The sequence below is a fragment of the Primulina tabacum genome, chromosome 3 (genome assembly GCF_025594145.1).
Source record: "Primulina tabacum isolate GXHZ01 chromosome 3, ASM2559414v2, whole genome shotgun sequence".
NCBI lineage: Eukaryota > Viridiplantae > Streptophyta > Magnoliopsida > Lamiales > Gesneriaceae > Primulina > Primulina tabacum.
Genome location: NC_134552.1, coordinates 5798886 through 5824244, shown reverse-complemented (window position 1 = coordinate 5824244; position 25359 = coordinate 5798886). Strand labels below are relative to the sequence as shown.

General features: G+C 34.7%; 3 protein-coding genes, 1 long non-coding RNA gene, 1 other non-coding gene and 1 pseudogene across 5 annotated transcripts; all 6 read left to right on the top strand.

Annotated features, from left to right (window-relative positions):
• Window positions 1-5814: 5814 nt before the first annotated feature.
• On the top strand, window positions 5815-8446 carry LOC142539613 (BTB/POZ domain-containing protein At5g66560-like; annotated as a pseudogene).
• A 1696-nt stretch (window positions 8447-10142) lies between these two features.
• On the top strand, window positions 10143-13065 carry LOC142539615 (uncharacterized). The gene is made up of 2 exons (XR_012818951.1): window positions 10143-10200; window positions 12326-13065. It is a non-coding gene; the product is annotated as an uncharacterized LOC142539615 (long non-coding RNA).
• LOC142541235 (small nucleolar RNA Z105) lies at window positions 10531-10599 on the top strand. The gene has a single exon (XR_012819299.1). It is a non-coding gene; the product is annotated as a small nucleolar RNA Z105 (small nucleolar RNA).
• A 2553-nt stretch (window positions 13066-15618) lies between the features above and the next one.
• Window positions 15619-17556, top strand: LOC142539614 (oxygen-evolving enhancer protein 1, chloroplastic). Its single transcript, XM_075645183.1, has 2 exons — window positions 15619-15918; window positions 16652-17556. Exons 1-2 carry the CDS (start codon window positions 15685-15687, stop codon window positions 17408-17410), a joined length of 993 nt encoding a protein of 330 aa, XP_075501298.1. The 5' UTR covers window positions 15619-15684; the 3' UTR covers window positions 17411-17556.
• Window positions 17557-18636: 1080 nt separating this feature from the next.
• Window positions 18637-20913, top strand: LOC142539612 (CASP-like protein ARALYDRAFT_485429). The gene is made up of 3 exons (XM_075645181.1): window positions 18637-19126; window positions 20313-20445; window positions 20531-20913. Exons 1-3 carry the CDS (start codon window positions 18996-18998, stop codon window positions 20720-20722), a joined length of 456 nt encoding a protein of 151 aa, XP_075501296.1. The 5' UTR covers window positions 18637-18995; the 3' UTR covers window positions 20723-20913.
• A 1062-nt stretch (window positions 20914-21975) lies between these two features.
• LOC142539611 (pentatricopeptide repeat-containing protein At2g29760, chloroplastic-like) lies at window positions 21976-24274 on the top strand. The gene has a single exon (XM_075645180.1). It carries the CDS (start codon window positions 22118-22120, stop codon window positions 24104-24106), a length of 1989 nt encoding a protein of 662 aa, XP_075501295.1. The 5' UTR covers window positions 21976-22117; the 3' UTR covers window positions 24107-24274.
• Window positions 24275-25359: the final 1085 nt, after the last annotated feature.

Here is a 25359-nt window from a genome sequence, read left to right as displayed (position 1 = left end):
CACCAGTACGTGTCGATTTTTTTTTGAAAATTTACGTCTTTACACATTTAAATATAAAGTTATATGTAAGTTCTCATCAGTAAAAAACAAGTCTTGGTATAACAACTTAACTTCTTTTACACTTTCAGTCATTTCTCACTGAATGTATAAAACGAGATATGTTAGCGGCGTTCGAGGTCATTTAGCGATAATCGATGATATGTGATCAATATCCTATTATCATAGTCCGTGGAGAAAGGATTAAATCTTAATTTTGGCTAGTTTATAGATAAACATTTAATTTAAACCAAAACTTGTGTAACCAACTTTGCTATTTTCCCAAAACTTAAGCAAGTTACTTAAGTCGACTACCGGGATCGTGAGTATAACGAAGAAATGAGAGATTAATAATGGTTAAAGAAATAACTATTTTCCCCCTTTTGTTTTGTTTTTGCAGGTACTGCTACAACTCAACTTCTTGATGATGTTACGAAAGATAAAAATAATAAATAAATAGCATGAATATTGTATCTTGATTCCAACGAATTCGTATTGCTGGGATTTGCTTTGTTTTGTTTATCGAAATGTTTCAATACCTAAGTTTTAATTTTTTTTTATTAAAAACTGACTTCTCTTCTACCATACAATGGCTACGCGATGTCTAATTTTTTTCGTTTGTTCTAAATATATAATTCATTTTCCACATTTAATAAATCATTTTACTAATATACCCATGTTTAATGTGTATCACTATATCCAATTTTTTCCCCTAATATCATTAAATACGGGTGTATTAAGAAATTTATTTGTATAATTTGTTTTTCAATTATATTCTTAATATCTGTGAATAAAACAAAGTAAGCTATGTATAAAATACTTATTAACATATTAATTCTAAATGATTTCACTCTCTAGTTAAAATGAATGGACCATTAGCTTTAAACTTTAATTTTTGTCGAATTTGAATATGAAATATTTTTTCTTCAAAAAAATTTAAAAATAAAAACCGAGCTTTGAACATGTCAAATATAGGTACTATCATTATATCTACCCACAAAAAAATTACACAAGCCGGATATTAAATGCACATTTCCACATTTAAATATCCATACGTGCATCAGCATTTAGTGTGTTGGTATTATTTATTTGAATTTTAAGAACGACTATATGTGATAATCTACTCCTCCTCTCTATAATTAATGTTGCCATATAATGAATTGAGATTATTAAGTGGAGTAAGTTTTTTGTGAGACCATTTCTCGAATCTTTATCTATAAAACGAGTCAACCTTATCGATATTCACAATAAAAAAGTAATACTCTTACCATAAAAAATAAATTTTTTCATGAATGACCCAAATAAGAGATCTGTCTCACAAAATACGACCTGTGAGACCGTCTCACACAAGTTTTTGTCTATTATGTAGTATGTATTCCTTATGATGTGGTCAAATGTTATCACTTAGATCATTAACATATATATCAATCAATTTTCATAAAAACATGAGAGACTTACATAATCTAATGATATTGAAATATTCGGAGATACACTCTCGGTATAATGTAAACTAACAAAGTCAATGAGGTAAATTGTTATCTAACACTAATCAATCATTATTTAAAAAATGACATTTTAGTATTTAAAATATACTCGAAGAAATTATTTTTAAAAAAATAAGTGAACTAAGTCTATGTCCTAAATACCCGCAATTAATTTTACGCACCAGAAAGATGTCGATTCTATAAGAACTAATATTGTGTAGATAATTTATGATCCAATGATTGTCAGAGGTTTAAATGTATTTAATACAGAATATTATAAAATATACATACATATACACACGAATGTGAGAACGCTATATATAACTGAGAAAAAACAAATTCTCGAGTGCATTAAATACAAATATCCACGTCACACATTGGTATTATTAGTAATTTGATTATGTCTCGAATATTTAAAATTTCCTGGTATACAAATACCAGTGTGTGTGGTTGGTTTTTAACAAACAGATCTTATGTGTATATACGCGTATGTTTGTATAGCATAAAATGGAATAGATATAAGACTGATAAATAATCAATTCATTCGGCAAACTATGAAATTTCTCATTTTCAATATAAGTAATTAAATATATTTACCAAAATAACTTCATTCCTCCCATTTTCTTTTAAAATTTATGAACATAGGTATCTACCAAAATAATTTTAGAAAAATTCGATCGATTTAAGAGATAAAAATAAAACTGAATAATTACAACCCACAAATATATGACATCCTAAAACAATCGAGGCTGCCCTCTTGTCACTGGGTAGAACCACACCTGATTAGTTATTACATAACTTTGTTTAATTCAACAAACGACTCAAATTCTATAAATAATCATAGTTAAAAATTGATATTCATGAGAAATTTAGGGTCTGATTCTAGCAAATGTCACTAGTACAGACGCATGTTTCAAAATTGTCATGTGCCTGAAATCACGAATAAGACCGTTAGAAGGGGACCAGGATGACATCCTGGCGCAGCTTCTCCGATGCTCAAGTCAGAGACTGGGAATATAAGTGGAGAGCAGCTAAGGATGCCGCTGAAAAAATAACATAGTGAATAAATAAATTAGACACCCAAATCTCATATTTATAGGAGAATACATAGGCATGTGATGAGCTTCTACCTTGGTTGGGGATGAGCCAGAAGTCCAAAATCTGGTTTAGACCCGATCTTAATGGGCTCATCCATGGGCTTGTAATGAGCCTTCTACTTTGGTTGCGATGTGCTGGGGGTCCAAAATCTGATTTGGACCTGACTGTGCTCATCCATGGAAATCATAAATCATTATATTATCTACATTTTGAATCAACTCATCCGAGCCAAACATGACCATAACGATCATGGTTAAAGATACTTTGGTTTATTATATAAAATTTACGAGAAAGCTGTACATGTTCCCTAAGGCGGCGAAATAAACTATTTGCCTTAAATTGAGTAGGCCGAATTTGTATTTGCCATATGGATGACATTGCTTGTCGGGCCTATAAATATTGAAATATTTGTCCATTAATTCTTAAATTATTACTATTCAACACGAGATCTTACCATTAAAAGAAAACAAAAGAAAAGGAAAAAAAACTAAACAGGACATGAATTATCAAGCATTCAACACGATGGTTCCCACGTTAGTGAAATTCAATTTTTTTAAAAAAAAATTGACAATCAAGAGATTACTTATTTATGATTTTAAGTATATAAATCAATAGTATACTGATAGCTATTAAGGACGAACTGAAAGCTATTTTGCAAAGAGATATAGAATCCTTTAATTATAAATAAATAAATAAAATAAAATGATATGGCTAAATAATTAATTTTATGTTTTTTCTTCCTTCCAGAACGGATTCCCTCATGATTAATTTTCCGATGAATAACTTCAGAGAATATTTCTGAATTCGTATTCTACTTCGTTTACAAGATTGATTCATGAAAAAAGATTTATTATCCAATTTGAATTAATATGAAAAATTAGTATCACAAAATGGATGATTAGTATCTAAAAGGGGTGTATTGGTTATAGACTTTTAATGACTTTTATGGAGTTTAAAAGTCTAGAGGTATTCAAACTAGACTTTTATATACTCCATAAAGGTTTATTGGTATTCAATGTAAACTTTTGTAGAATTCTAAAAAGTCATGTTGTATTCAAACTTGACTTTTAAAAACTATACAAAAGTCTATAGATATTCAAAATGTCAATAGACTTTTAATGACTCTATGGAATTCTATTAAGTACAAGAATTATAGTCTAAGGTACAACAATAAAATGTCAACAAAAGTCTTTGATTCAACCTAAAGATTTGGATGTACATTTAATTGAGAAATCTCCCAAATTCAATACAAACTTTCATTATTTTCTCATCTATTTATTTTTCCTTTTATTTTTACTTTTTAAAAACATAATTAAAATTTAATTTTTTTATTAATTATTATATAACATTTTATTTTTAATTATTTTCTTTAATTTTAGTTAATCTATATATTAAATTATTATATAAGCAAATTCATATCGATACTATACCAAAATTTTCGGTATACCGAACCAAAAAAACCTTACATTTTAAAAAAATTTATAATTTATTGTTTTAAAATATTATATATTTTAAAATTTTTGTATATTTTTCCGGTATTTCGGTATATACCAAAATTTTCAAATTGGATATCGTTACCGTATCGAAATCTTCGGTATACTTAAAATTCGGTAAATTCAATATTTTTTTGTTATGGTAATCTCGGTATACCGAAAATTCGGTATTTTTTCCCACCCCTAACAGGGTTTGTATTGGTATGTGCTATATTACACAATTTTCTTTGAAAGAAGTGTCAATTTGATGAATTTCAAATTGAACTATATAATGAAGCTCAATTGTCTTCATCAGCACAAGTTTATGAAGGTGACGACTTTGATCAGTTATTTAATACTCAAAAACAACAACGAGCAAATGCTAATGCATGGAGGGATATCATAGCCAATGGAATGTAGAACGATGTTGATCAAATTGTCAGTAATGATTAGATTTTTTTTTATAAAAGACTACTCATTATTTTGAGTGTTCTTTTAATAAAATTTTATTATAAACTTATAAAAATATTATTAATTAATATGTTGAATTGACATAAAGAATTGAAATTTTGATTTCAATAAATTGGATAGTTCATTTGTCGTTTTTCACAAATTAAATTGATTTAACTTTTAAGTAAGTAAAATTCATTTACATTCTTAAATAAAAATAATAATTTAAAATTGAAGAGGTTATCTATATCCAATAATTATTTAAAAAATTAATAAAAAATAAATCACAATTATAAACTACAAAATTCACATAATTCTATGAAAAATTTACAAAAGTTTACAAAAATCTTGAAAAAAAGTCTATAAGAAACCATGAAATTTGTTTTACAATTCTATGAGATTCCATAAAAGTCAATAAAAATCTATCAACTCCACAAAAGTCCATCATTTAAAAAAAGTTATTAAAAATATTTGAAAATATAGAATGAACACACCCCTTAAGAATGTAGACAATTAAAGTGGCCATAATTGATAATTATGGGATTTTAAATTAATTGTGGTCCATGCAGTCCTAACTACTCTCGAGTCTTGACAACAGAGAACAAATGGATAATTTTTTTTTAAAAAGTAAGCTTCTTTGTCTTTTTATTCTGAATTTCTTTAAATGTGGTACTACCAGAATGTTAAATGTTGTTTTGATTTTATTGTCGTTTAGATAATCGGTTTTAATATACTTATCAGAGTAGATCTCTTGTGAGACTGTCTCACGAATATTTATCTGTGAGACTGATCAACCCTATCAATATTTATAATAAAAAGTAATAATTTTTCATGAATGACACAAATAAAAGACTCGTCTCACAAAATACAACTCGTGAGATTGTCTCACGCAACTTTTGTCCACTTATCATCTCATATTAACAAACAGAAGCAATTTCTTTTAAAATCAGGGCATGGAATTTTCCGTCTAGTCATATACTACTCATGATTACAAAGAACGTGTCTTTTTTAAACGAGGTTGATTTGATTCATTTTTGTAATAAAAAATGATATTTTTGATCTAAAAATAGTTTTTTTTTCATGAGTAGATGAGACTGTAATTTTTGTAAAATCCAAAGATATGTAAATCAGAAACGGAAGAAGTACAAACTTTGTCACGGATTCTTAAGATCTACACACATTGCCACAATCAATTCCCTCCTATTTTAAAGATTTTGTAACATTTCGAACTGTAAATTGGTTCTATTTAAATATTTTCTTGAAACACAGAAATTTAAGTGCGCCTCTCTTTTTTCGTCTATCATGATCCTCCCCATACACCCGACATAGGAAGAGGAGAGAAAAGGAAAGAGAAGATTCTGATCTGACCCAGTAAACAAAATCAATCGAAATCCCAATCTCACTAACCCTAATTACTTTTCTCAATTTCTAATCAAAACCCAATAATTATTGGTGTTGTTTCAGTCTTCTCACCCTACCTACTACTCCTTTTTACACATCGTGCTTGAATTTCCACAACCCTGATCATTTCATAAGACTCAAAACTCAAAAAAGGGAAGCAAATTTAGTCAAATACCTTTTCAGTTCCCAGCTCCCATGTTTGTGTCTTGAAGCCACCGTCAAGATTTTCTCCGAACAAAAATGGCGTCTAAGCAACCCGGTTCCAAAGGCCAAGCATGGTGAGCCCAAAATCTCTTCCTTGAACTATTTTGTTCAGATTTTTTCCTTCATGGGTGATTTTTGTTTTGCATTTGTTTCAGGTTCTGCACAACAGGATTGCCCAGCGATATTGCGATTGAAGTTGACGGGATGACTTTTCATCTTCACAAAGTGAGCTCTGAAGAACCCTAAAACTGAAATTCTTCGTTTTTTGTGCTGTTTCTGTTTCTAAATCTGTGATGATTTGTACTCTCGTTTGTTGTTTAGTTTCCTCTGATGGGGAAAAGCAGAAAGCTTCACGTGATGATAACAGAACAAGAGACGAACCAAACAACAAACAGATTCGCTACGATCCAAACAGTCTCTGAACAGAACCAGAGCAATGAAAATGACGAAGGAGAGGAAGAAATCCAAGAGGAGGACAACGATGGTCAGTTTCATTTCGTGCTCCCTGACTTCCCGGGCGGCTGCGAAGCGTTTGAACCTGCCGCGAAATTCTGTTACGGCGTGAAAGTGGATCTCTCCGCCACCAACGTCGCTGCGCTCCGGTGTGCCGGAGAGTACTTGGAGATGACTGAAGAATACTCTGAAGACAATCTCATCTCTAAGACCGAGAGGTTTCTTGCTCAGTCTACACTCAAAAATATCAAACATTCGATAAAAGCTTTGACCTCTTGTGAAAGACTGTTGCCCATGGCGGAAAATCTGGGCATTGTTCAGAGATGTATTGAAGCCATTGCTACTAAAGCAGCCGCCGCAGATCCCTCGCTCTTCGGTTGGCCGTTGAACGGCGGAGCTGTGGATAGTAAAACTGAAGCTGACGCTAGGAGGACATATGGTGACGTGACGCGAGGAGCTGCGATAGCGGATTCGTGGTTGGATGAGCTTGGATATTTGAGTGTGCATATTTTCAAACGTTTGATTTTCGCCATGAAAGCTTTGAATCTGAGCGGAGATATTGTAGAGAGCTGTTTGATGAATTATGCGAAGAAATTCATTCCGGGAATTTCTCGCACAACAACACGGAAACCATCGGCTTCTTCCAACCTTCCATCAGAGAATGAGCGGAGGGAACTTCTGGAGACGATTATTTCCAATCTCCCGATGGAGAAAACATCACGTTCAACTTCGAACACGACGAGATTCTTGTTCGGATTGTGAAGAACGTCGTACATTTTGAACGCTTCTGAGGTTTCAAGGCGATCATTGGAGAAAAAAATTGGATCGCAATTGGAGCAAGCCACTTTGGACGATCTGCTGATTCCGAGCTATTCCTATTTGAACGAGACATTGTACGACGTTGATAGCGTGGAGAGAATTCTGGGTTATTTTCTACAAAGATTTGAAGAGAGATCGGTCACCAGAATTCAAGCCGATGAGGAAGAAGGCAATAGCCCTGTATCTACTGCGTTGATAACGGTTGGGAAATTAATCGACGGTTACCTGTCGGAAATCGCATCCGACGCTAATTTGAAGCCGGAAAAATTCTATGAATTTGCCATTACTTTGCCCGATCGTGCTAGAGTCTTCGACGATGGCCTTTATCGAGCTGTTGATGTTTATCTCAAGGTGAATTACCAATTCAATCTGGATTACCTTATCTGCATTTGTAAAATTCAAACAATTTCTCACTCTTTTCCTTGCCACAGGCGCATCCATGGATCTCGGAGACGGATAGGGAGAGAATCTGCGGAGTTTTGGACTGCCAGAAGCTGACATTAGAGGCGTGTACTCACGCTGCACAGAATGAACGGCTGCCGCTCAGAGCGGTGATGCAGGTGCTGTTCTTCGAACAACTTCAGCTCCGCCACGCGATCTCCGGCACCATTCTCGGCGGCCGAGGGACGGAGGATGAGGATGAGGAGATGGTCGAGAGGTCACGTGCGGAGGAGGGGAACGGCACGTGGAAGGCAGCAGTGAGGGATAATCAGATGCTGCGCGGGGATATGCATAGCATGAGGGCGCGGGTGCAGGATCTGGAACGTCAGTGCTCCATGATGAAGACGACGATTGAGAAAATGGACAATTCGGGCCCACGTGGACACGGGGAGAACGGTGGTTGGTGGTCAAAGTTGGGTTGCAAATTTAAGACTCAGGTGTGTGATTCACATGAACCGACGGGTGCGGAAGGCGGGAAGCGCCGCCGTGAACTTTGATGACCCGCTGTTGAATTCTCGGTCCATCTTTTCTTTCTAGTTTATATTTATTTGTGTTATTTACAGTTCACTTCATATGTGAATATGTATCAAATTTATTCACAAACGAATTGTAAATAACAAAAAAACTAAATGTAAATATCAACTGTCTGAATTTGTGTGTTTTGATCTTATGTGAATAAAGAATCTGTGCATGAATTCAGAGTGAGGTATATGTAAGGAAAAAAGCTAAAGGGAGAGGTTTTAATTTATACTCGTTAAAAGGAGGATTCATTTCTTGATCCGTATGTATGGTATGGGTTTTTAGAGTAAGTCTCTTGTGAGATGGTCTCACGAATCTTTATCTGTGAGATGAGTCAACTCTATCGATATTCACAATAAAAATTAATACTCTTAACATTAAAAGTTATACTTTTTCATGGATGATCCAAATAAGATATCTGTCTCACAAAATACGACACGTAAAATTGTCTCACACAAATTTTTGTTGGGTTTTAAATATTTGTATTGGATTTGGATGCCTATGTATGGTATGGTTTGACCTAACATAATTTATTAGATCCTCAAAAAAAAAAATGTACCTCTCATAAAACACGAGTGATGTATACTCTAGATTAAGGGAGAGAATTCATCCAACGGAAGATGACAAAATCGTGCTAAATAAGGTGTGTGTTACCTTGGTATCATTCATCGAGTGGTTGATTTGCCCTAGCGAATCTATTATTTTGATAGAAGAATATATCTCATTATATAAATTGGTCCCTTGTCGGATGCAATGTGACCAATTACACGAGACTCATGCCCTGAGCCTGATTTTTTCCCCCCTAAATAGTTAGCCCAAATCACGTGAAAACAGAATGGTGAAACAGCGGAATATGGACTTGAATATCTAAAACATCGTAGACCATGCCACAAAGTATGATTGTCGTGGCTTTTGGAAATTCTTTCCTCAGTTGCTGCAATTTCAGCTTTTTATTAATTCCACCCCCATCTCACAACTAGTTTGTACCCTTTTTGGGTGCTTGTGCTAGTTTTGTTTACTTCATTAGCTGTTTCCTTGCGTCGTTTGATTTGATCCATCTCGGTGAATTGGTTGATGTAATTTGATTCTTGATTTCTTTGTGCTATTCCTTTAAATTTCAGCCAACTTTTGGTCCACAGGGGCTTTTTGCATCCTTGGCATATTTGATAGGTCTGAATAGTTCCATGTTTTTGTTGTTTAATTCATTGAAGAGGCAATTGCTCATATACAAGAGAAATAAGCATTTCAAAAAGTTGGTCAATGAATGCTATCTTTGCATATATAGCTAAATATATATGTGAAGCTATTTAGTGCTCAACTAACCGATAGACAAATATGTGTTGTATAATGAATTTCTTTTCTGTTTGAAAGACTATTTTAAGTCAAAAGAGTTTACAACATGTGGCTGAGGGACAAGATGTAAGAATTTACAATATGACAAACAACAATTTTATTTAGTAGCTTTTGTCGCTTGCTACATACTTTAATAAAAAAAATTTAAAACATAATATAAATATATATATATAAGTTTTTATTTTTTTAATATAAATGAACTCCAATTACCACAAGTCCAAATCCAAATAGTTAAATTGGGTCAAGATCCTACTTATTTTTTATCTTATAGAAAATGGCGGTTGACTGGGACCCCAAAGAGTCCAGCCCAAATACAACCGAAGGATTCCGGCGTCGAGGCAATAACCCTAAACCAATAACTCTATATTAAAAAAATTCACAAATGAAGCCATTAAAGTACTGCCGCTTGAAACCCGCCGCGGCCCCAACTCGGTCGCTCCATAATCAATCATTACCTTTGGGGATTTGAGGTGAAAAAAAATCACCAGTCAATTCCATATTCTCAATCATTACTTCATAGGATCAGTTTTTGATGATATTTCCTCTATTGACCCATACTCTCTCTTTTTTTTTTTTTTTATCTTACGTACGCTTTTTTTTTTTCTGGACGAAATAACAAGAATTTTTTCGCGATGCATCTTGGTGACCAACAGATTGCTTGCACGAGTCCGGTTGAATTCCAATTTTTTCATATAAAAAATCGTGCGACAAATCGCAGCATTTTACTTCTTGGTTTCTTAATTTTTTTTTTTTTTTTTTTGGTTTCATTTGAGCATTCCTCTTAGCTATTATTTTTTTGAGGGGAATGATGATGATAATATTTTGTTCTGAATTTCGGTTGATTGAGTTTTACCTCCTACTCATACTGAATGCCCATGTTTAGCTATTAGAACCTTAAAATTCCCAAATGAAAAATATGCCCAATTTCATGGGAAATTAAATTTGCATTTTTTGTATTATTACTCTCATGGAAATTTGTTTTTTGAGTAGCTTGTTATTTAAGGGATGACTCCATTATTAACAATAATGGATTGAGTACTTGCTTGTGAAACTATATTTAGAAAAATGGCAAAAAGTTTCTTGAATTTAAAGTCGTGAGGAAGTGTTTTATGTCTCACATCGGTTCAAGTTTCAATCTTAACATGATATGTGTTGGACTGCTTATAGTTGGGTCATCCGTTTTGCCCATAATTGAGTCATTTGTAAACTTCACGTTCCAAATGTTCATTCCTAGGCGTGAGGGGAGTGTGTTAGTTGTCTCACATCGGTTGGATAAAAACACCTGAGAGTTGTATATATGGTCTTAGACAACCCTCCCTCCTTGAGCTAGTTTTTGGGGTTGAGTTAGGTCCAAGTTTCAATCTTAACAAGAAGCTCAAATATTTATTTATTTATTTATACAGATAGATTTTCAAGAGAAGAAATGTGTCAATGATGAGAAAATCAAGCCTCTTTTCTTTCAAGAGAGATGAGTAAGCTCTCAATAATTCATTTGAGAGGAAACCATGATTTTGTTTTCCAAGCACTTTTGAGCCACTATCTCTATGTCTATGTATTTTTTGTTTTTTAAAAAATTTCATTCATATGTTGATTAATAACGTACCAATAGGTTGTTAAATTTGTACAAGTAAATTGGTTTTCTTCAGAACGCAATAAATAAGAAGGCACATATATTGTCAAGTTGGATGCTTTATCTCTTGTGGTTGGTGGAATTACGCGGTTTAATTAATGATCCCCTCCCTCTATTCTTTTGTTTGTATGGCGTTTGTTGCTTTTGGCTTGCTTAATCTATTTTGATTATGGTTTTTAATTAAATTTTACAAAAGATAAAATAATTTAACCAGATGTACTTTTGTCTATGTTTGAATTGTGTTCTTAACTTGGTATATTCATGTTGAAACGTAGGTTTCAATATGATTTTAGTTGTAATGTGGTTGTTATGTATATTATAGACAAATTTATATATAAGCATATTTTTTAATATTTTTTTAAAAAAGTAATCATTTTTATACAGTCTATACAAAAAAATTCGGTGTTCAAAAATCGTCGTCTGATTTTGTGACGGTGCTTAAACCGTCGTTTATAGCGACGGCTCATAAAACTGTCGCCGATCGGTTTTCTCAAAAACCGTCGCAATATAAATATGTGCGCGCATGTTCAGTCCATTTTTCTCTGTATCACTTCCCTCTGCGATAAATTTTTTCTCTTAGACGATTTTAGTTTCGATTTGGGGTAAGTTTTTTTTAGCTTCAATTCTTAGTAAATTTCTTAGTGTTACTTAAGATCATGAATCTTGTTAGCTTGTAGCGTAAGTCGTTTTGCAGCTGATTTTTTTTGCGCGTGCATGATGCTCCGACGTCTTCTACGGTCAGATTGTAAGTTTGTTATTATTGCATGTTAATTAGAAATTAAATAATATTTATTACATGTTTGTTATTAAAATATTATATAATTTAAATGTTCAATTAATGGTCAACATTAAAACTATTAAATCTGCCTACTCGTGCTGTGGAACTAAGGAGTTTATATATTAATCTTTTTAATTAATGAGTAAATGATAGCGATTTAGTAAAATACATCTTATTTTTTAAAGAGCAAGCCATGCAGGCTTACATGAACGAGTTTTTGACACCTCTCGACGACGGGACCATTTCTAGTCCGCCCAATTCGGGAGATGTGAACAGCATATTCAACATGGTCATCGGTGGACCGAAAAAGGGACGAATGTATGGTTGTGGTTCCATGGCCTCCACATTCTATCCGGATGAGATGGCTCGACGTCCACGTGGAGGTTCGAGCAGTTCCAGTAGAGGGTCGCAGGATACAGAGAGGATGCGAGCAGAGTGGGAGGTACAAAAAAGCATTAATGAGCATCTCTGTATCGACTTGCAGGCGACACAGACCACTTTGGAGACGACCCAACATGAGATTGAGTCGTTGAAGGATAGGATGACGAATCTGGAGGACCAGGTCTGTCGACTCATCGCGGGATTATCGCAGCCACAGCCACATACATCCCGACGATTTCTGTATGGTCGAGGATCATCTAGCAGAGGACGCGCTTTACCAAGGTCGTCACATTTTGATGACCCATACGCAGCTGGATCATCACGTCATCGAAGTTCGGGCAAGGTCCCGAGGTGCTCGCCTGAGTACATTCCACCATCACAAGACTTTGGTCATGACAACGGTGATGGCGATAGCAATGATGCATAAGACGATAATGAAACTCAGTCTCCTTAGTTTTTTATTTTATCAATGCCTGTATTTATTGAAACTTATGAACGATTTTTTTTTTCAGTTTTATGACATTATTTAATTTTGTTGTTCGCTTATTTTATCTCAATGTCTAATCGTTTCATTGATTATTTACAAATTTGAAATTCATAAATTTAGATGAGTTGAGGAGATTATTTAAAAAACATACAAATAATTATAAAACTACAATATTTTTTAATAAATTATAAAAATATTTTTTTTAAAAAAAATTAGCGACGGTTTCTCTCAAAACCGTCGCTAAATAAACCGTCGCTAATTAGCGACATATTTTGTTAAAAATTGTCGCTAATTCCCTGATTAGCGACAATTTTTTACTAAACTGTCGCTAATTAGTACGGTATCTAAACACTGTCGCTAATTAGCTCGGTTTTAAGTTCTGTCGATGAAACAACCGTCGCTAATCAAATTAGCAACGATTTTTTAGAAAAAAAATTTGTAGTGTGTGTGGGTTAGCGCTGAATATTTTTATACAAATATATACTTTTAATATTTGAACATATACTTAATATATACATTTTACACTATTTTAATTCATTGTTAATTTTTTTTTTTTTTTTTATGATTTAGTGATTGTTGATTTTTATGGTTAACCGTAGAATATAAATGTTGTGTATGAGTTTCATAATTTATATATATTCTACTTCGTACTTTTACTTATATAGGAAACATTAACACGATTGGTGATACTAACAGAATTGGACATATCGCTGGTTAGAGAATGAGTTTATAACAAATGAGTTCTTTAGGGGTGTCGAGTCTTTTGTAGAGTTTGTGAAATTGCATCCACAATGTATGTCCGAAGGACAGGAGGCTGCCGGCACTCGGACGGATGTACGGATTAGGGAAAACAAACATCTGGATCTGGTATATATGCAGATGCCATAACACCGTGTCCACGATGGGTTGCGAGTACTGGGACATCATCCTCTGCTTGCAAAGAGGAGTCACGAGCTGCAAGAGAAGAGGCATGTGTTGCTTGGGAGGAGGCTCGAGCTGCCAGAAAAGAGTGCATTGGTCTTCGAGCACGGATATCATCGTTGCAGGATCATGTTCACATGCTAGTATCTTGATTGCCGCATAGATACTCCAATGTTCCACTGTACGTGCCGGAGGACGACGGCGATACTCAGTCTCCCGATAACATTTTTAAACGACTACAAAAAGTCGATACCAAAATTTTTGTGGTATATGCATATGACCATATAGATAACTGACAGGGGCGGAGGTACATGAGTAAAGCCCGGGTGACCCAATTTTTTTTGAAAAAATTTATAGATAAATTTTGTATAATTTTAGAATAATATGATATTAACCCGGATATATAAATTTAAAATATTAAAAATTTCAGAGATTAAAATTCTAGCACGGGCGGAGCCCTATTTCTGGCTCCGCCTCTGATAACTGATATCTCAGAAAATAATATTTATAAATCAAAATTGATTTGAATATCGAAATTGGAATTGATTGTGAGTTTTGCTACCGTTAAATCGGGCGTTTTGGAGGGAAAAAAAGCTTTCTCGTTCTCAAAATTGGGAATATTTTTCTTCTTCGTGACTACCCCCCATCACAGTCAAAATACATGTATCCCCTTCATATTTTATATTATCTTTAAAATGAAACGACTCTTAAGAAATGGGATTTACCTGTTTGGATTTGAGATGTGTGGGGTTCTATTTTTCTTCATCAAACCCATTTTTTCCCCCTAAACTATGGGATGGGAGGAATCGAACTTGAGCCCGGTGACGGAGCCATAAATATGGCTCTGTCTGGGGCTAGAATTTTAAACTCTAAAATCTTTTAATATTTTAAATTGATCTATCCGAACTAATATCGTATTATTTCAAAATTATACAAAATTTACATATAAATTTTTTTAAAAAAATTAGGCCACCTGGGCTAAAGCTCGGGTATATTTCCATGTACCTCCGCCCTTGTTTGAGCCATTTATAGAGTGAAAGTGAGTGAAACCACTTAGACCAAAGCCAGGTCTCTTCATCAAAACCATTCTAATCAAATATACCTGCTACCTAGTACCTAGGGGGATTGTTTCTGTTTTTTTAAAAAATATGTTTTTCCAAAATCAATCGTAATATCATTATTTTACATTTAAAAATTGAATTTTTATTCATATTAGTAAGAATTTTTACTCCTACAAAAATCTTCTATTTATATTATATTAGATAGATTGTAGCTTAATATTAATCAATATATTTTAAAATATTAAATACTCAGAGATTATTAAATTTTTAAAAATCAAATATAGATTCATAATCTAAACAATTTGATTGCTATAGATGGCATAACGAAATAGCACATTATATTTTAAAATCTTGATTAAATACTCATTAACCATTCGAGAATCAATCAATTACATATAAAAACTTAAACTTTAATTGTTGTCGTAAATTTTTTACAAATGACGAAAGTTCCTCTGAAAATCCAATCAACACAAAATTGTCTGATTTAAGAATGTGTAAATATTTTTATCCAAAACACCAAGATCGCCACGTGGCACCCGACAGAACCAGTAGACAGAAACCCAATCCGACCAGTAGAAAAACACCTTATCTGGTATCTTATCCCTCTCGAATCAAAGCCACCAAAATAACTTATCCTCCTTTGTAATAACTAATAACGAGAACCAGAGGCACAATTAGTCTCTTGAAATCAAGAAAATGGCCACCTCACTACAGGCTGCTGCCACTCTTATGCAACCAACCAAGGTTGGTGTCTCGGCCCGGAACAGCTCCCAGCTCCGGCCACTTCAGAGCGTCGGCAAGGCGTTTGGAGTTGAACCCGGCGGCGCAAGGCTGACATGCTCTCTTGATGTCAAGGAGTTGGCTCAGAAGTTCACCGATGCTGCCAAGATTGCTGGCTTTGCTCTTGCTACTTCGGCACTCGTCGTCTCGGTATGGATTGAATCTTTTGTAGCTTTTCGAATTCGATTATTGATGCCAAATGTGTATGCCAAGGGATGGTAACAGCTGTTGCAGAAGAACAATTTTGATTAAAAAAAATTATGAGATTATGAGTTTAATGGAAACATATACAACCAGCTTCACCGACGTTATGAGAAGATTTCGTTATAATCACCCAGCCATGACAATAAAGTTCTTAACACTCAGAAAGTACAAATACAAAGTGACTAAGAATTGGACTTCTGAAAATTATTGAACGATCCAGGCATGTGAAATTGAGGACCTCCAACGTTTGGTTGTCTGTTTTATGTTTCAGATCACTCCCGATTGCGCTTTTGTGCTAAACGGTAAGATACATGAAGAGTTATGTCATAATGTTGGATAAACATGAGTCTGGTAAACGAAATTAATTGAAATAATCGAAGTGGATAAGAGAAGATGGGTGATAGGAATTTTTAGCTCACCACACTTGAGTTAAAAACCAGTTTTAGTTTTTTTCCCTGTATATTTGGATCTTGAGATATGAAGACTTGATCGAGGAGTAGATGAACAGGTTGAATTTGGTTGTGGTAGCAGTGTTATTCCCAAAATTGTACTTCCTACAGTTCAATAGAAGTTCAGCAAGTCTTTTGTTATTTTGAATGTGTGGGTACATAAATTCATGTGTGTAGGTGTGTATTTTGTCATTGGAGCCTTCAACGTTTTTTTTATTGGATTTGCACAGGGAGCTAACGCTGAAGGTGTTCCAAAACGGCTGACATACGATGAAATTCAGAGCCAGACCTACACAGAAGTGAAAGGATCAGGAACTGCTAATCAGTGCCCAACTATTGTAGGTGGTGTCGATGGCTTTGCCTTCAAACCAGGCAAATACAAGGCCCAGAAATTCTGCCTAGAGCCAACATCATTCACTGTCAAGGCAGAAGGCATAAACAAGAATGCACCACCTGAGTTCCAAAAGACCAAGCTCATGACCCGTCTGACCTACACCCTTGACGAGATTGAGGGACCATTCGAAGTATCTCAAGATGGCTCCATCAAATTTGAGGAGAAGGATGGGATCGACTATGCGGCTGTCACCGTTCAGCTCCCTGGTGGTGAGCGTGTGCCTTTCCTCTTCACCATCAAGCAGCTTGTGGCTACAGGCAAACCAAATGGATTTAGTGGGGAATTTTTGGTGCCATCATACAGAGGTTCATCTTTCCTTGACCCAAAGGGTAGGGGTGGGTCTACTGGATATGACAACGCGGTTGCTTTACCTGCTGGAGGAAGGGGAGACGAGGAGGAGCTCGCGAAGGAGAACATAAAGAACGTCGCTTCCTCGACAGGGAAGATTACATTGAGCGTGACCCAATCAAAACCCGAGACTGGTGAGGTGATTGGAGTGTTCGAGAGCATCCAGCCATCGGATACCGATTTGGGGTCGAAGGCTCCCAAGGAGGTCAAAATTCAAGGCATCTGGTATGGTCAGCTGGAGTCTTAGGCTAACATGAGCACCATTCTACTGTTTCTTGGTTGAGTTGTCTTGTACCTTTAAAGGGCACCGAGCTCCAAGTGAAGCTGCACTCCAAACTATTACAATTCTTGTATATCATTCTGGGCTTTAATGATCTCTCATTGAAATGGAAATTGAAGAACCTGTAATACATATCACCGCACATTCAATCTAAAACCACTCGATTCCTTTTCAAGAATTTTCCTAAAGTATCCGATTTTCAAAAATAACCAACTAATTAATTAAGAGCACCTTATATTCTAAAAGCCCATTTGGATCCTCCCTTTCTTCCTAACTAATTCTTTTCGCTTTTACTAAGAAAACTTGGAAAAGTTTCTGTTTTGCTTAGTTATCCAATTATCAAATTCTATTCTTACAATTATTTATTTATAGTTAACTTTGATTATTCCTTTTTACCCCATTAGATAACCTTAAAATTTGTATTAAGTGATAAAAATGACTAACAAAGTTACCAAGAGTAATTTCAACACGAATTATTCTATGCTACGAGTTTGATCATCATCAATATATATGTCAGTTTCTATAAAAACGTAACGAACCCATACGATGTAATGATACAGAGGAACCACTGAATCGATTATCAGTGAATAATTATAATTTATAACACAAGTCGATATTCAAATAAACAAATAACAGAAAATCTCATAATGAAATCCTCTGCTCCATTGCAAAACTACCGTGGATAACAATTTCAACTGTTATAATAATTGACAAAAACTTGCGTGAAACAGTATTACGGATCGTATTTTGTGAGACAGATATCTTATTTGACTCATTCATGAAAAACTATTACTTTTTATATTAAGAGTATTATTTTTTATTGTGAATATCGATAGGTATGATCCATCTCACAGATAAAGTTTAAAATCGTGTCACAAGAGACCTACTCATAATAATTTACTTGTCAAACTGAAACAATGAATATTAATGGTCAATTATATATATATATATATATATATATATAGACACACACGTATTTGTATAGCAAAATATATAACACAGAATAAAACAGAATATTTGATTCCGAAGATAACACACTCATGCATACACGACGATACCTTAAAAAAAATTATAGTAATAATTAATATATAATCTGACAACTTTAGCGGTTGTGACGTTATATTATTGATAAAAACACATTAGGAAACTTTGATTAAAATTTTAAAATAAAGTTAAGATAGTAAATAACATTAAATTAAATGAAATCTATTTATATTACTCACTGAAAAGAATATAGAATAAGTCTTCTACCCAACTCTTCATTTCCTATTCCTCCGTCCACTCTTCACCATTTGTATTGCCATTCCATCTTCAAATCCACGCAGGAAGAAGATTTTCTCTTTTTTTTTGTTCCGAACATTTTACCTTTAAATCCCAAAGAATTTGCTTTCATTTTTTTTTCCTTTAATCCCTTATTCTCTTTTGATGGGAAACGTGGCGTGGCCGGTGGAAGGAATTGAATGGCCATGAATCCATGATCGAGGAAGCTCTGCGATCGATACGAGTTATATATCTGAAAACATAGGAAAAGGGATTATTATGATTGGTTCGGATGGAAGAATTGCCGGGTTCTCTGGGGACAAGCGCGAGCTTGGCCTTGAGATTGGGACAAGCCATTTTTGCTGTCGCTTCATTGCTTTTCATGTGTTTAGATGTTGAGTTCTACAGTTACACTGCTTTCTGGTAATTCTACATCTTATGTTACATTCTTTTATATATAAATCTGAGTAATGAATAATTTATTTTTACTGCTTTTCTTGTAGATTATTGGATACTGATTATTTGTAAATCGATTACAACAACCCTTCTTTTTTTGTTTTCTTTTTAGCATTCGATTGCTTGTTTTGTATTTATGACGGTGTAAACTTGGGTCGATCGTCAACGGGGCAAAGGGATCACACGGATTCCATCGTAACAAACTTTATCCTATCTTCCTTTATTAATTATTGGTGGTTGTGAGTGGTTAACACATAACATCTATTGTTTGACATTTTTGAGTGGGCATTACTAAAATCCAGAATCAGATGCGTGTAATAGAATAAATAAATATTACAACTTTTTAAAATTAGGAAGGGAGATCAACGAGTTGCATTTTAATATGTTAAACGCAACTTGTGGTTTTGCTATGGAGTTTGGTAAGTTGTACATATGGAGGATAATTGTGTTTGGAGTTCGTGGTGGATTATATTATGATTCTTGGGACTTAGGAGAGAGTGCTGTGCTCCATAGTTACACCAGTGTTATGCAAAAGGATCGGTAAATATGTCGCATCCAAAGTTCTAGTTTTGCTGATGATTCTGCTCATCTGTGACTCATCTCGGTGTTATTTGACTTCATTTAAAGACGAGGAGGGATTACGTGCATGCTTTTACTTTTGATGATAAGTGAAGGTGACACCTAAACATTGATAAATGGATGAAGAACAAATATGCATTATTAGTTTTTCATGATCCATATCAAGGACTGTTCTGTGTCTTGTGATGGGAAGGTCGAGTCTGGGAAAATGCAGTTATTTAGAGTGGTTTTCTCATACATTTAATAGGCTCTCATGGATGGAACTGTTTTCTACATTAGGAGACAAATAGGATTTGACAAGAGAGAAATGATGATTCGACATGGGAAATTTGGTTTAGTCAGTAAACAACCTTTAAAGAGGTAATAAGTTAAAGAAGACTAGGTACAGAAATAGACATAAAAGTTGGATCTTATCTACTAGGCAATCTATAGCTGATTTAATGTAATTTTTTACATGATTCTTAGCTGCTGCATTGTCCACTACACGTTTGTTAATATAATGAATTGCTTCTGTATTGTTCTTGCACATGTGATTGCTTTTTCACATATTTCTGATAAAATTTTCTACTTGCAGCTTCTTGGTTACTATCATGGGCTTAACGATTCCATGGAGCTTGACTTTGGCTGTCGTAGATATATACTTTGCTTTCTTCAAACGCACACCTAATCAAGTTGGCATACTCGTCATTGTTCTCATGGGAGATTGGGTAACTAAAAGCCTCATCAAACACATTTTTGCAACTAACAAAAACAACACCATAACATGCAAAAAAAATAAACAATTTTCTGTAGGTTCTATCGTTTCTATCGCTGGGTGCATCTTGTTCAACAGCCAGTGTTACCAATCTTTTTCTTTCTGCTGGTGGCTTTTGCGGCCTGAAGTTATGCACACGATATCAACTGTCTGCTGCAATGGCATTCTTGTCATGGTTTCTGCTGTTTGCCTCATCTCTCTTCAATCTTTGGCTTCTTCCTTCTCTATAGCTCAACTTTTACACCTTACGTTTTCCATTTTTACGGCATCCGGGTTAGGCATGCAGTGATTTTTTTGTTGTTGATTATACATGTCAAATTTCAGTGTTGTTCATTGTAGGCAATTTTTATTTTTGGTTGATTTTTTCATAGATGAAATTTATACTTCGGAAAGAAACAGATGTAGAAAGTGAAATTGGAGTTGAATTCTTGTTTTATTATTTTATGAGGCACTTTCAATTATCGGTGTATTTGTAACTTGAGACCCTGGTGTACAATTTACATGGAAATGATTACAAAATTTCATTAATCTTAGGGGTGTCAATCAAATCGGATGGGTCGGGTTTCTGGTCAATCCGCGAAATTTTTTTATTTTTTTCCCAACCCGAACCCGATGCAACCCGAAAACCCCAAATCCGAACACGAACCCGTCTAATCCGACTCAACCCGCCTAACCCGAATTTTATTTATTTTTTAAAAAAAATTAATGAAAAAAATTCGAAAATATAAAAAAATAATAATAATATTTTAATTTAAACACATAATAACAAAATTTCCAATTGAAATTTGAAAGTTTAATCGTAGAAAATTAAAATATATTTACTAAATCAAATAAACAATTGTTAAAAAAATAAAAAATATACAAAATAAATATTAAATGATGAAAATTTATCATATAAATATACTATAAATTTCGTTCAAACATACAATATATAAAAATATAGATAATATTTTCAAAAAATAAAAGTTTTCGGGTCAACCCGCGACCCAACCCGACTCAACCCGAAACCCGTCTAATTTGGCACTAACCCGAACCAACCCAACCCGAACCCGAAAAACACCAACCCGAACCTGATTTTTTTCGTGTTGGATCGTGTCGGATTGACGGGTCGTGTTGCATTTTGACACCTCTAATTAATCTTCCCTTTTACCGTCAATAATAATAATAATGCTATATGTGTACTTTCCGGTCAGAGTGGTAATTATATGTGTTACCTTTTATAAATGTATTCAAGATTAGGGGTTAGAAAAAATAATGAATTTTTGGAATTGTATTGAAAAATATTGTATTTATGAAAATTTTCGGTACAATATGATTTTCGATGCGATAACGCAGTGGAATTTGAAATTCCCTTTTACCATGAACTGAACATAAATGTATGTATAAAAAATTCTGTGAAGTTTTTCAAGATATATAAATGGGAGGTTTTCAAGATATAGAATTTGGAGGTATAATTTCTATTACTAAAAAATTATTCTAGTTTAGGATTTCGTTACAATTTATAGATTTTGAACACGTAATTTTGAATTTTCCTAAGATCATATTTCTTGAACGAAGAAAGTGATTGCTCTCAATTCTGTTCCAATCAAAGGAAGGATGAAAGCCGGTCCAAATGAGCAAAAATAATGCTCAAATTTCCCAAGCGTTTGACCGTTGTCTCGCGCCATAATCTCCACCCTCCCCCTTTTCTATACACCACCGCCACTTCCTACGCTCCCTCTTCTTCTTCTCACCATTTGCTCCATTCTGTCGTTGAAAAATGCTCTTCCATGAGCCAACTGAAAGCTATTCACGGCCAAATAATCCTCCGAGGTCTGACACACGAAATCATCACTCTCAGCAAACTTATTTCGTTCTGCGCCGTGGATCCTTTCGGTGATCTTCAATATGCGCACTACCTGTTCGGGAAAATGCCCCAACGGAATCGATACATGTATAACATATTAATAAGGGTCTCTTTGAATGGCCAACAGTCGGAAAAGGCTCTCTCTCTTTACGGACAAATGGTCAATTCTGGGATTTTTCCGAACGAGTTTACCTTTCCTTTTGTACTGAAAGCGTGTGCTGTTCAGAAGTCATACCTGGAAGGGGTTTTGGTTCATGCGCTTGCTTTAAAATTGGGGTTTTCTGAAGCTTATGTATTTGTGCAAAATGGCTTAATCAATTTGTACGTTTGTTGTGGGAAGATTGGGTGTGCCAGGAAAGTCTTTGACGGCATTGAGATCAGAAATTTAGTGTCATGGAACTCCGTTATTGGTGGATATGCGAAAATGGGTAATTGGAATGAAGCATTTTGTCTTTTCCATGAGATGAGGGATGCAGGCTTCGAGCCTAATGGGCATACTCTTGTTAGTTTCCTCTCGCTTTGCTCGAGAATTTACGATGTGAAGCTGGGGAGGTTTATTCATTGGTATATTGAGATTAATAGGGTCAATATTGATGTTTATGTGCAAAACGCGCTTTTGGATATGTATGCCAAGTGTGGGCACTTGCTGAAGGCTGGAGTAGTTTTTACGCGAATGGTTGATAAAAACGTGGTTTCTTGGACTTCCATGGTTAGTGCATGTGCTAAACATGGATTTGTTGAATTCGCTGAGAGTGTTTTTGACCAAATGCCGGTAAAAAATGTGGTTTCTTGGAATTCAATGATTTCATGTTATCTCCAAAATGGTCAATGCAAGAAATCATTAGAACTCTTTTACCAAATGTGTAATACTGGTGTACTTCCTGATGAAACAACCATAGTTAGTGTCCTTTCGGCCTGTGGTCAACTAGGTGATTTGGTTACAGGAAAGAAACTACATGCCTATTGCCGTGATAATGAGGTAAAATCTACTGTCACTTTGTGTAATTCCCTTGTAGACATATATGCGAAATGTGGTTCAACAGAGTTAGCTTTTGATGTCTTTCTGAACATGCCGGAGAAAAATATCGTCTCGTGGAATATAATGATCAGTTCCCTTGCATTACATGGCTTTGGATATAAAGCGATCCAACTTTTCCAAATGATGGAAACCTCTGGGATACAGCCCGATGCAATAACTTTCAATGGCTTGCTTTCTGCTTGTTGTCATTGTGGCTTAATTGATATCGGCAGATATTTCTTTAATAAAATGAGTCGTGTATACAGAATACATCATGATATTGAACATTATGCATGTATGATCGATATTCTTGGCCGTGGAGGATGCCTTGAAGAGGCCTTCTCTCTGGTTGGGAAAATGGAAACAAGGCCGGATATAGTTATTTGGGGTGCTTTGCTTGGTGCTTGCAGAATTCATAAAAATGTTCTATTTGCAAAACTAGTATTAAAGCAGATTTTGGAGCTGGAACCTTACACCGGGGGGTTGTACGTGCTCATGTCAAATATTTTTTGCGAAGCTCAACGATGGGATGACACGAAGAAGATGTGGAAACTAATGAAGGATTATGGTGTGCAAAAGCATGAAGCAGTCAGCTCGATTGAAATCAGCGGCCGGATTTCTGAATTCATGGTCGGCAACAAGAAACATGAAGCGTCTGATCTTGTATACAATGTGCTCAATCAATTGATGGATCAGTTAAAATCCAAACAGTACGAATTTAATGTTGCCTTATTTACACATTCTTGGTAAGCAAATGCTAAAATTTACAGCTGGGGGATGCAGAATGGAGGAATGGATCAAACAAGTCCCATTTAAAAAATTGGTTATTCAATTCGATTTTTGTTATTTTTATTTATAAAAATTGGGTTAAACCGGATCAATCTATTTTTTAAAAAATGAAATCCAATTTTATAAGCATTGCATATTTTTGTTTAGCGGTGAATTGTTTTAATGTTGTCTGTATTTAGATGTGAAACATATGAATTGGATTGTATAATTTTGTTTAATAAGTAGAAAAACACCTGCAATCACCAAGCCCTAATCGGAGGTCCGAAGAGTGAAGGGAGAAATCTTGTGTCTATTATTATTATTATTCTGAAGGATCAATATTTTACATGATACATGAAGTTTAGTGGATTATACATTATGATACATAAAATATATGTTGTCCAAAAAGGTTTTAAATTGTAGAATTTCCTTTTACAATTTTGAAGTCTTTATAAGTTATTTATTTATCCATACACCATCGATTGGCACACAAATGTACATCCATCAAGTGTGCTAAAAATACAATTGAAGATCGAGCACTTGTACACCCATCAAAAATTATAAATAGTTTTAGCTATGTAAGCCAATTTTTTAAAACCACGCGAAATTTCCGCCAATGGCTGAGATGTTCAGTCGACTCCCTCCCTTTTTGTGGGGGTCCGGACCCCAACCAGTGAGTAGAAAAGGGAGGAAGAAAGAGGCCCTGGTGAACCGTCATAATTAGTGAACAAGTGTAAGCTTCGCTGCCCGACAATATGGAGTACTGACAACACCGAGGGACAGGCCCTGAAGCGAAGGACGGGAACGAGCGGAATTAATGTGTTCCAATTTCTGGCCTGAACCCCTTTCGGTGATACCTTTTGTGTCTAGCTCGTTCTCTTGGTCAAAATCAAAGCCAAAACACCATCGAGATCGCGGCGTGTGTAGGGGCGAAGGTTCAAAAATAAATGAATTGATTGAATAAAGGAGGGGAATACCTTTCCTATATTAGTGAAATAGGGCCTCGACTTATGATATGATTCGACTTGCCTTGAACCAGCCCTCGTGCTTTCCCTTTGACTTAGGCCGAAACGTAGGAGTAGGAATTCTCTTTTCACCTCCGAGAATAAAATAACTGGAAATCTCTGCTTTTTGTGCATACTTAAGCATGACACAAATGTCAATTAACAACTCAAATGTTATGTTTTAATCACAAATTTGCAGTCAAATATTATAAGATGAGATTATATATATCA

Bases quoted from the DNA above. Each gene is read 5' to 3' on its own strand.
- LOC142539614 (XM_075645183.1), top strand. From the start codon at position 15,685: ATGGCCACCTCACTACAGGCTGCTGCCACTCTTATGCAACCAACCAAG. The intron at 15,919-16,651 runs GTATGGATTGAA...GGATTTGCACAG, and splicing joins CTTCGGCACTCGTCGTCTCG to GGAGCTAACGCTGAAGGTGT.
- LOC142539612 (XM_075645181.1), top strand. From the start codon at position 18,996: ATGGAAGAATTGCCGGGTTCTCTGGGGACAAGCGCGAGCTTGGCCTTG. The intron at 19,127-20,312 runs GTAATTCTACAT...TTCTACTTGCAG, and splicing joins TACAGTTACACTGCTTTCTG to CTTCTTGGTTACTATCATGG. The intron at 20,446-20,530 runs GTAACTAAAAGC...AATTTTCTGTAG, and splicing joins TTGTTCTCATGGGAGATTGG to GTTCTATCGTTTCTATCGCT.
- LOC142539611 (XM_075645180.1), top strand. From the start codon at position 22,118: ATGCTCAAATTTCCCAAGCGTTTGACCGTTGTCTCGCGCCATAATCTC.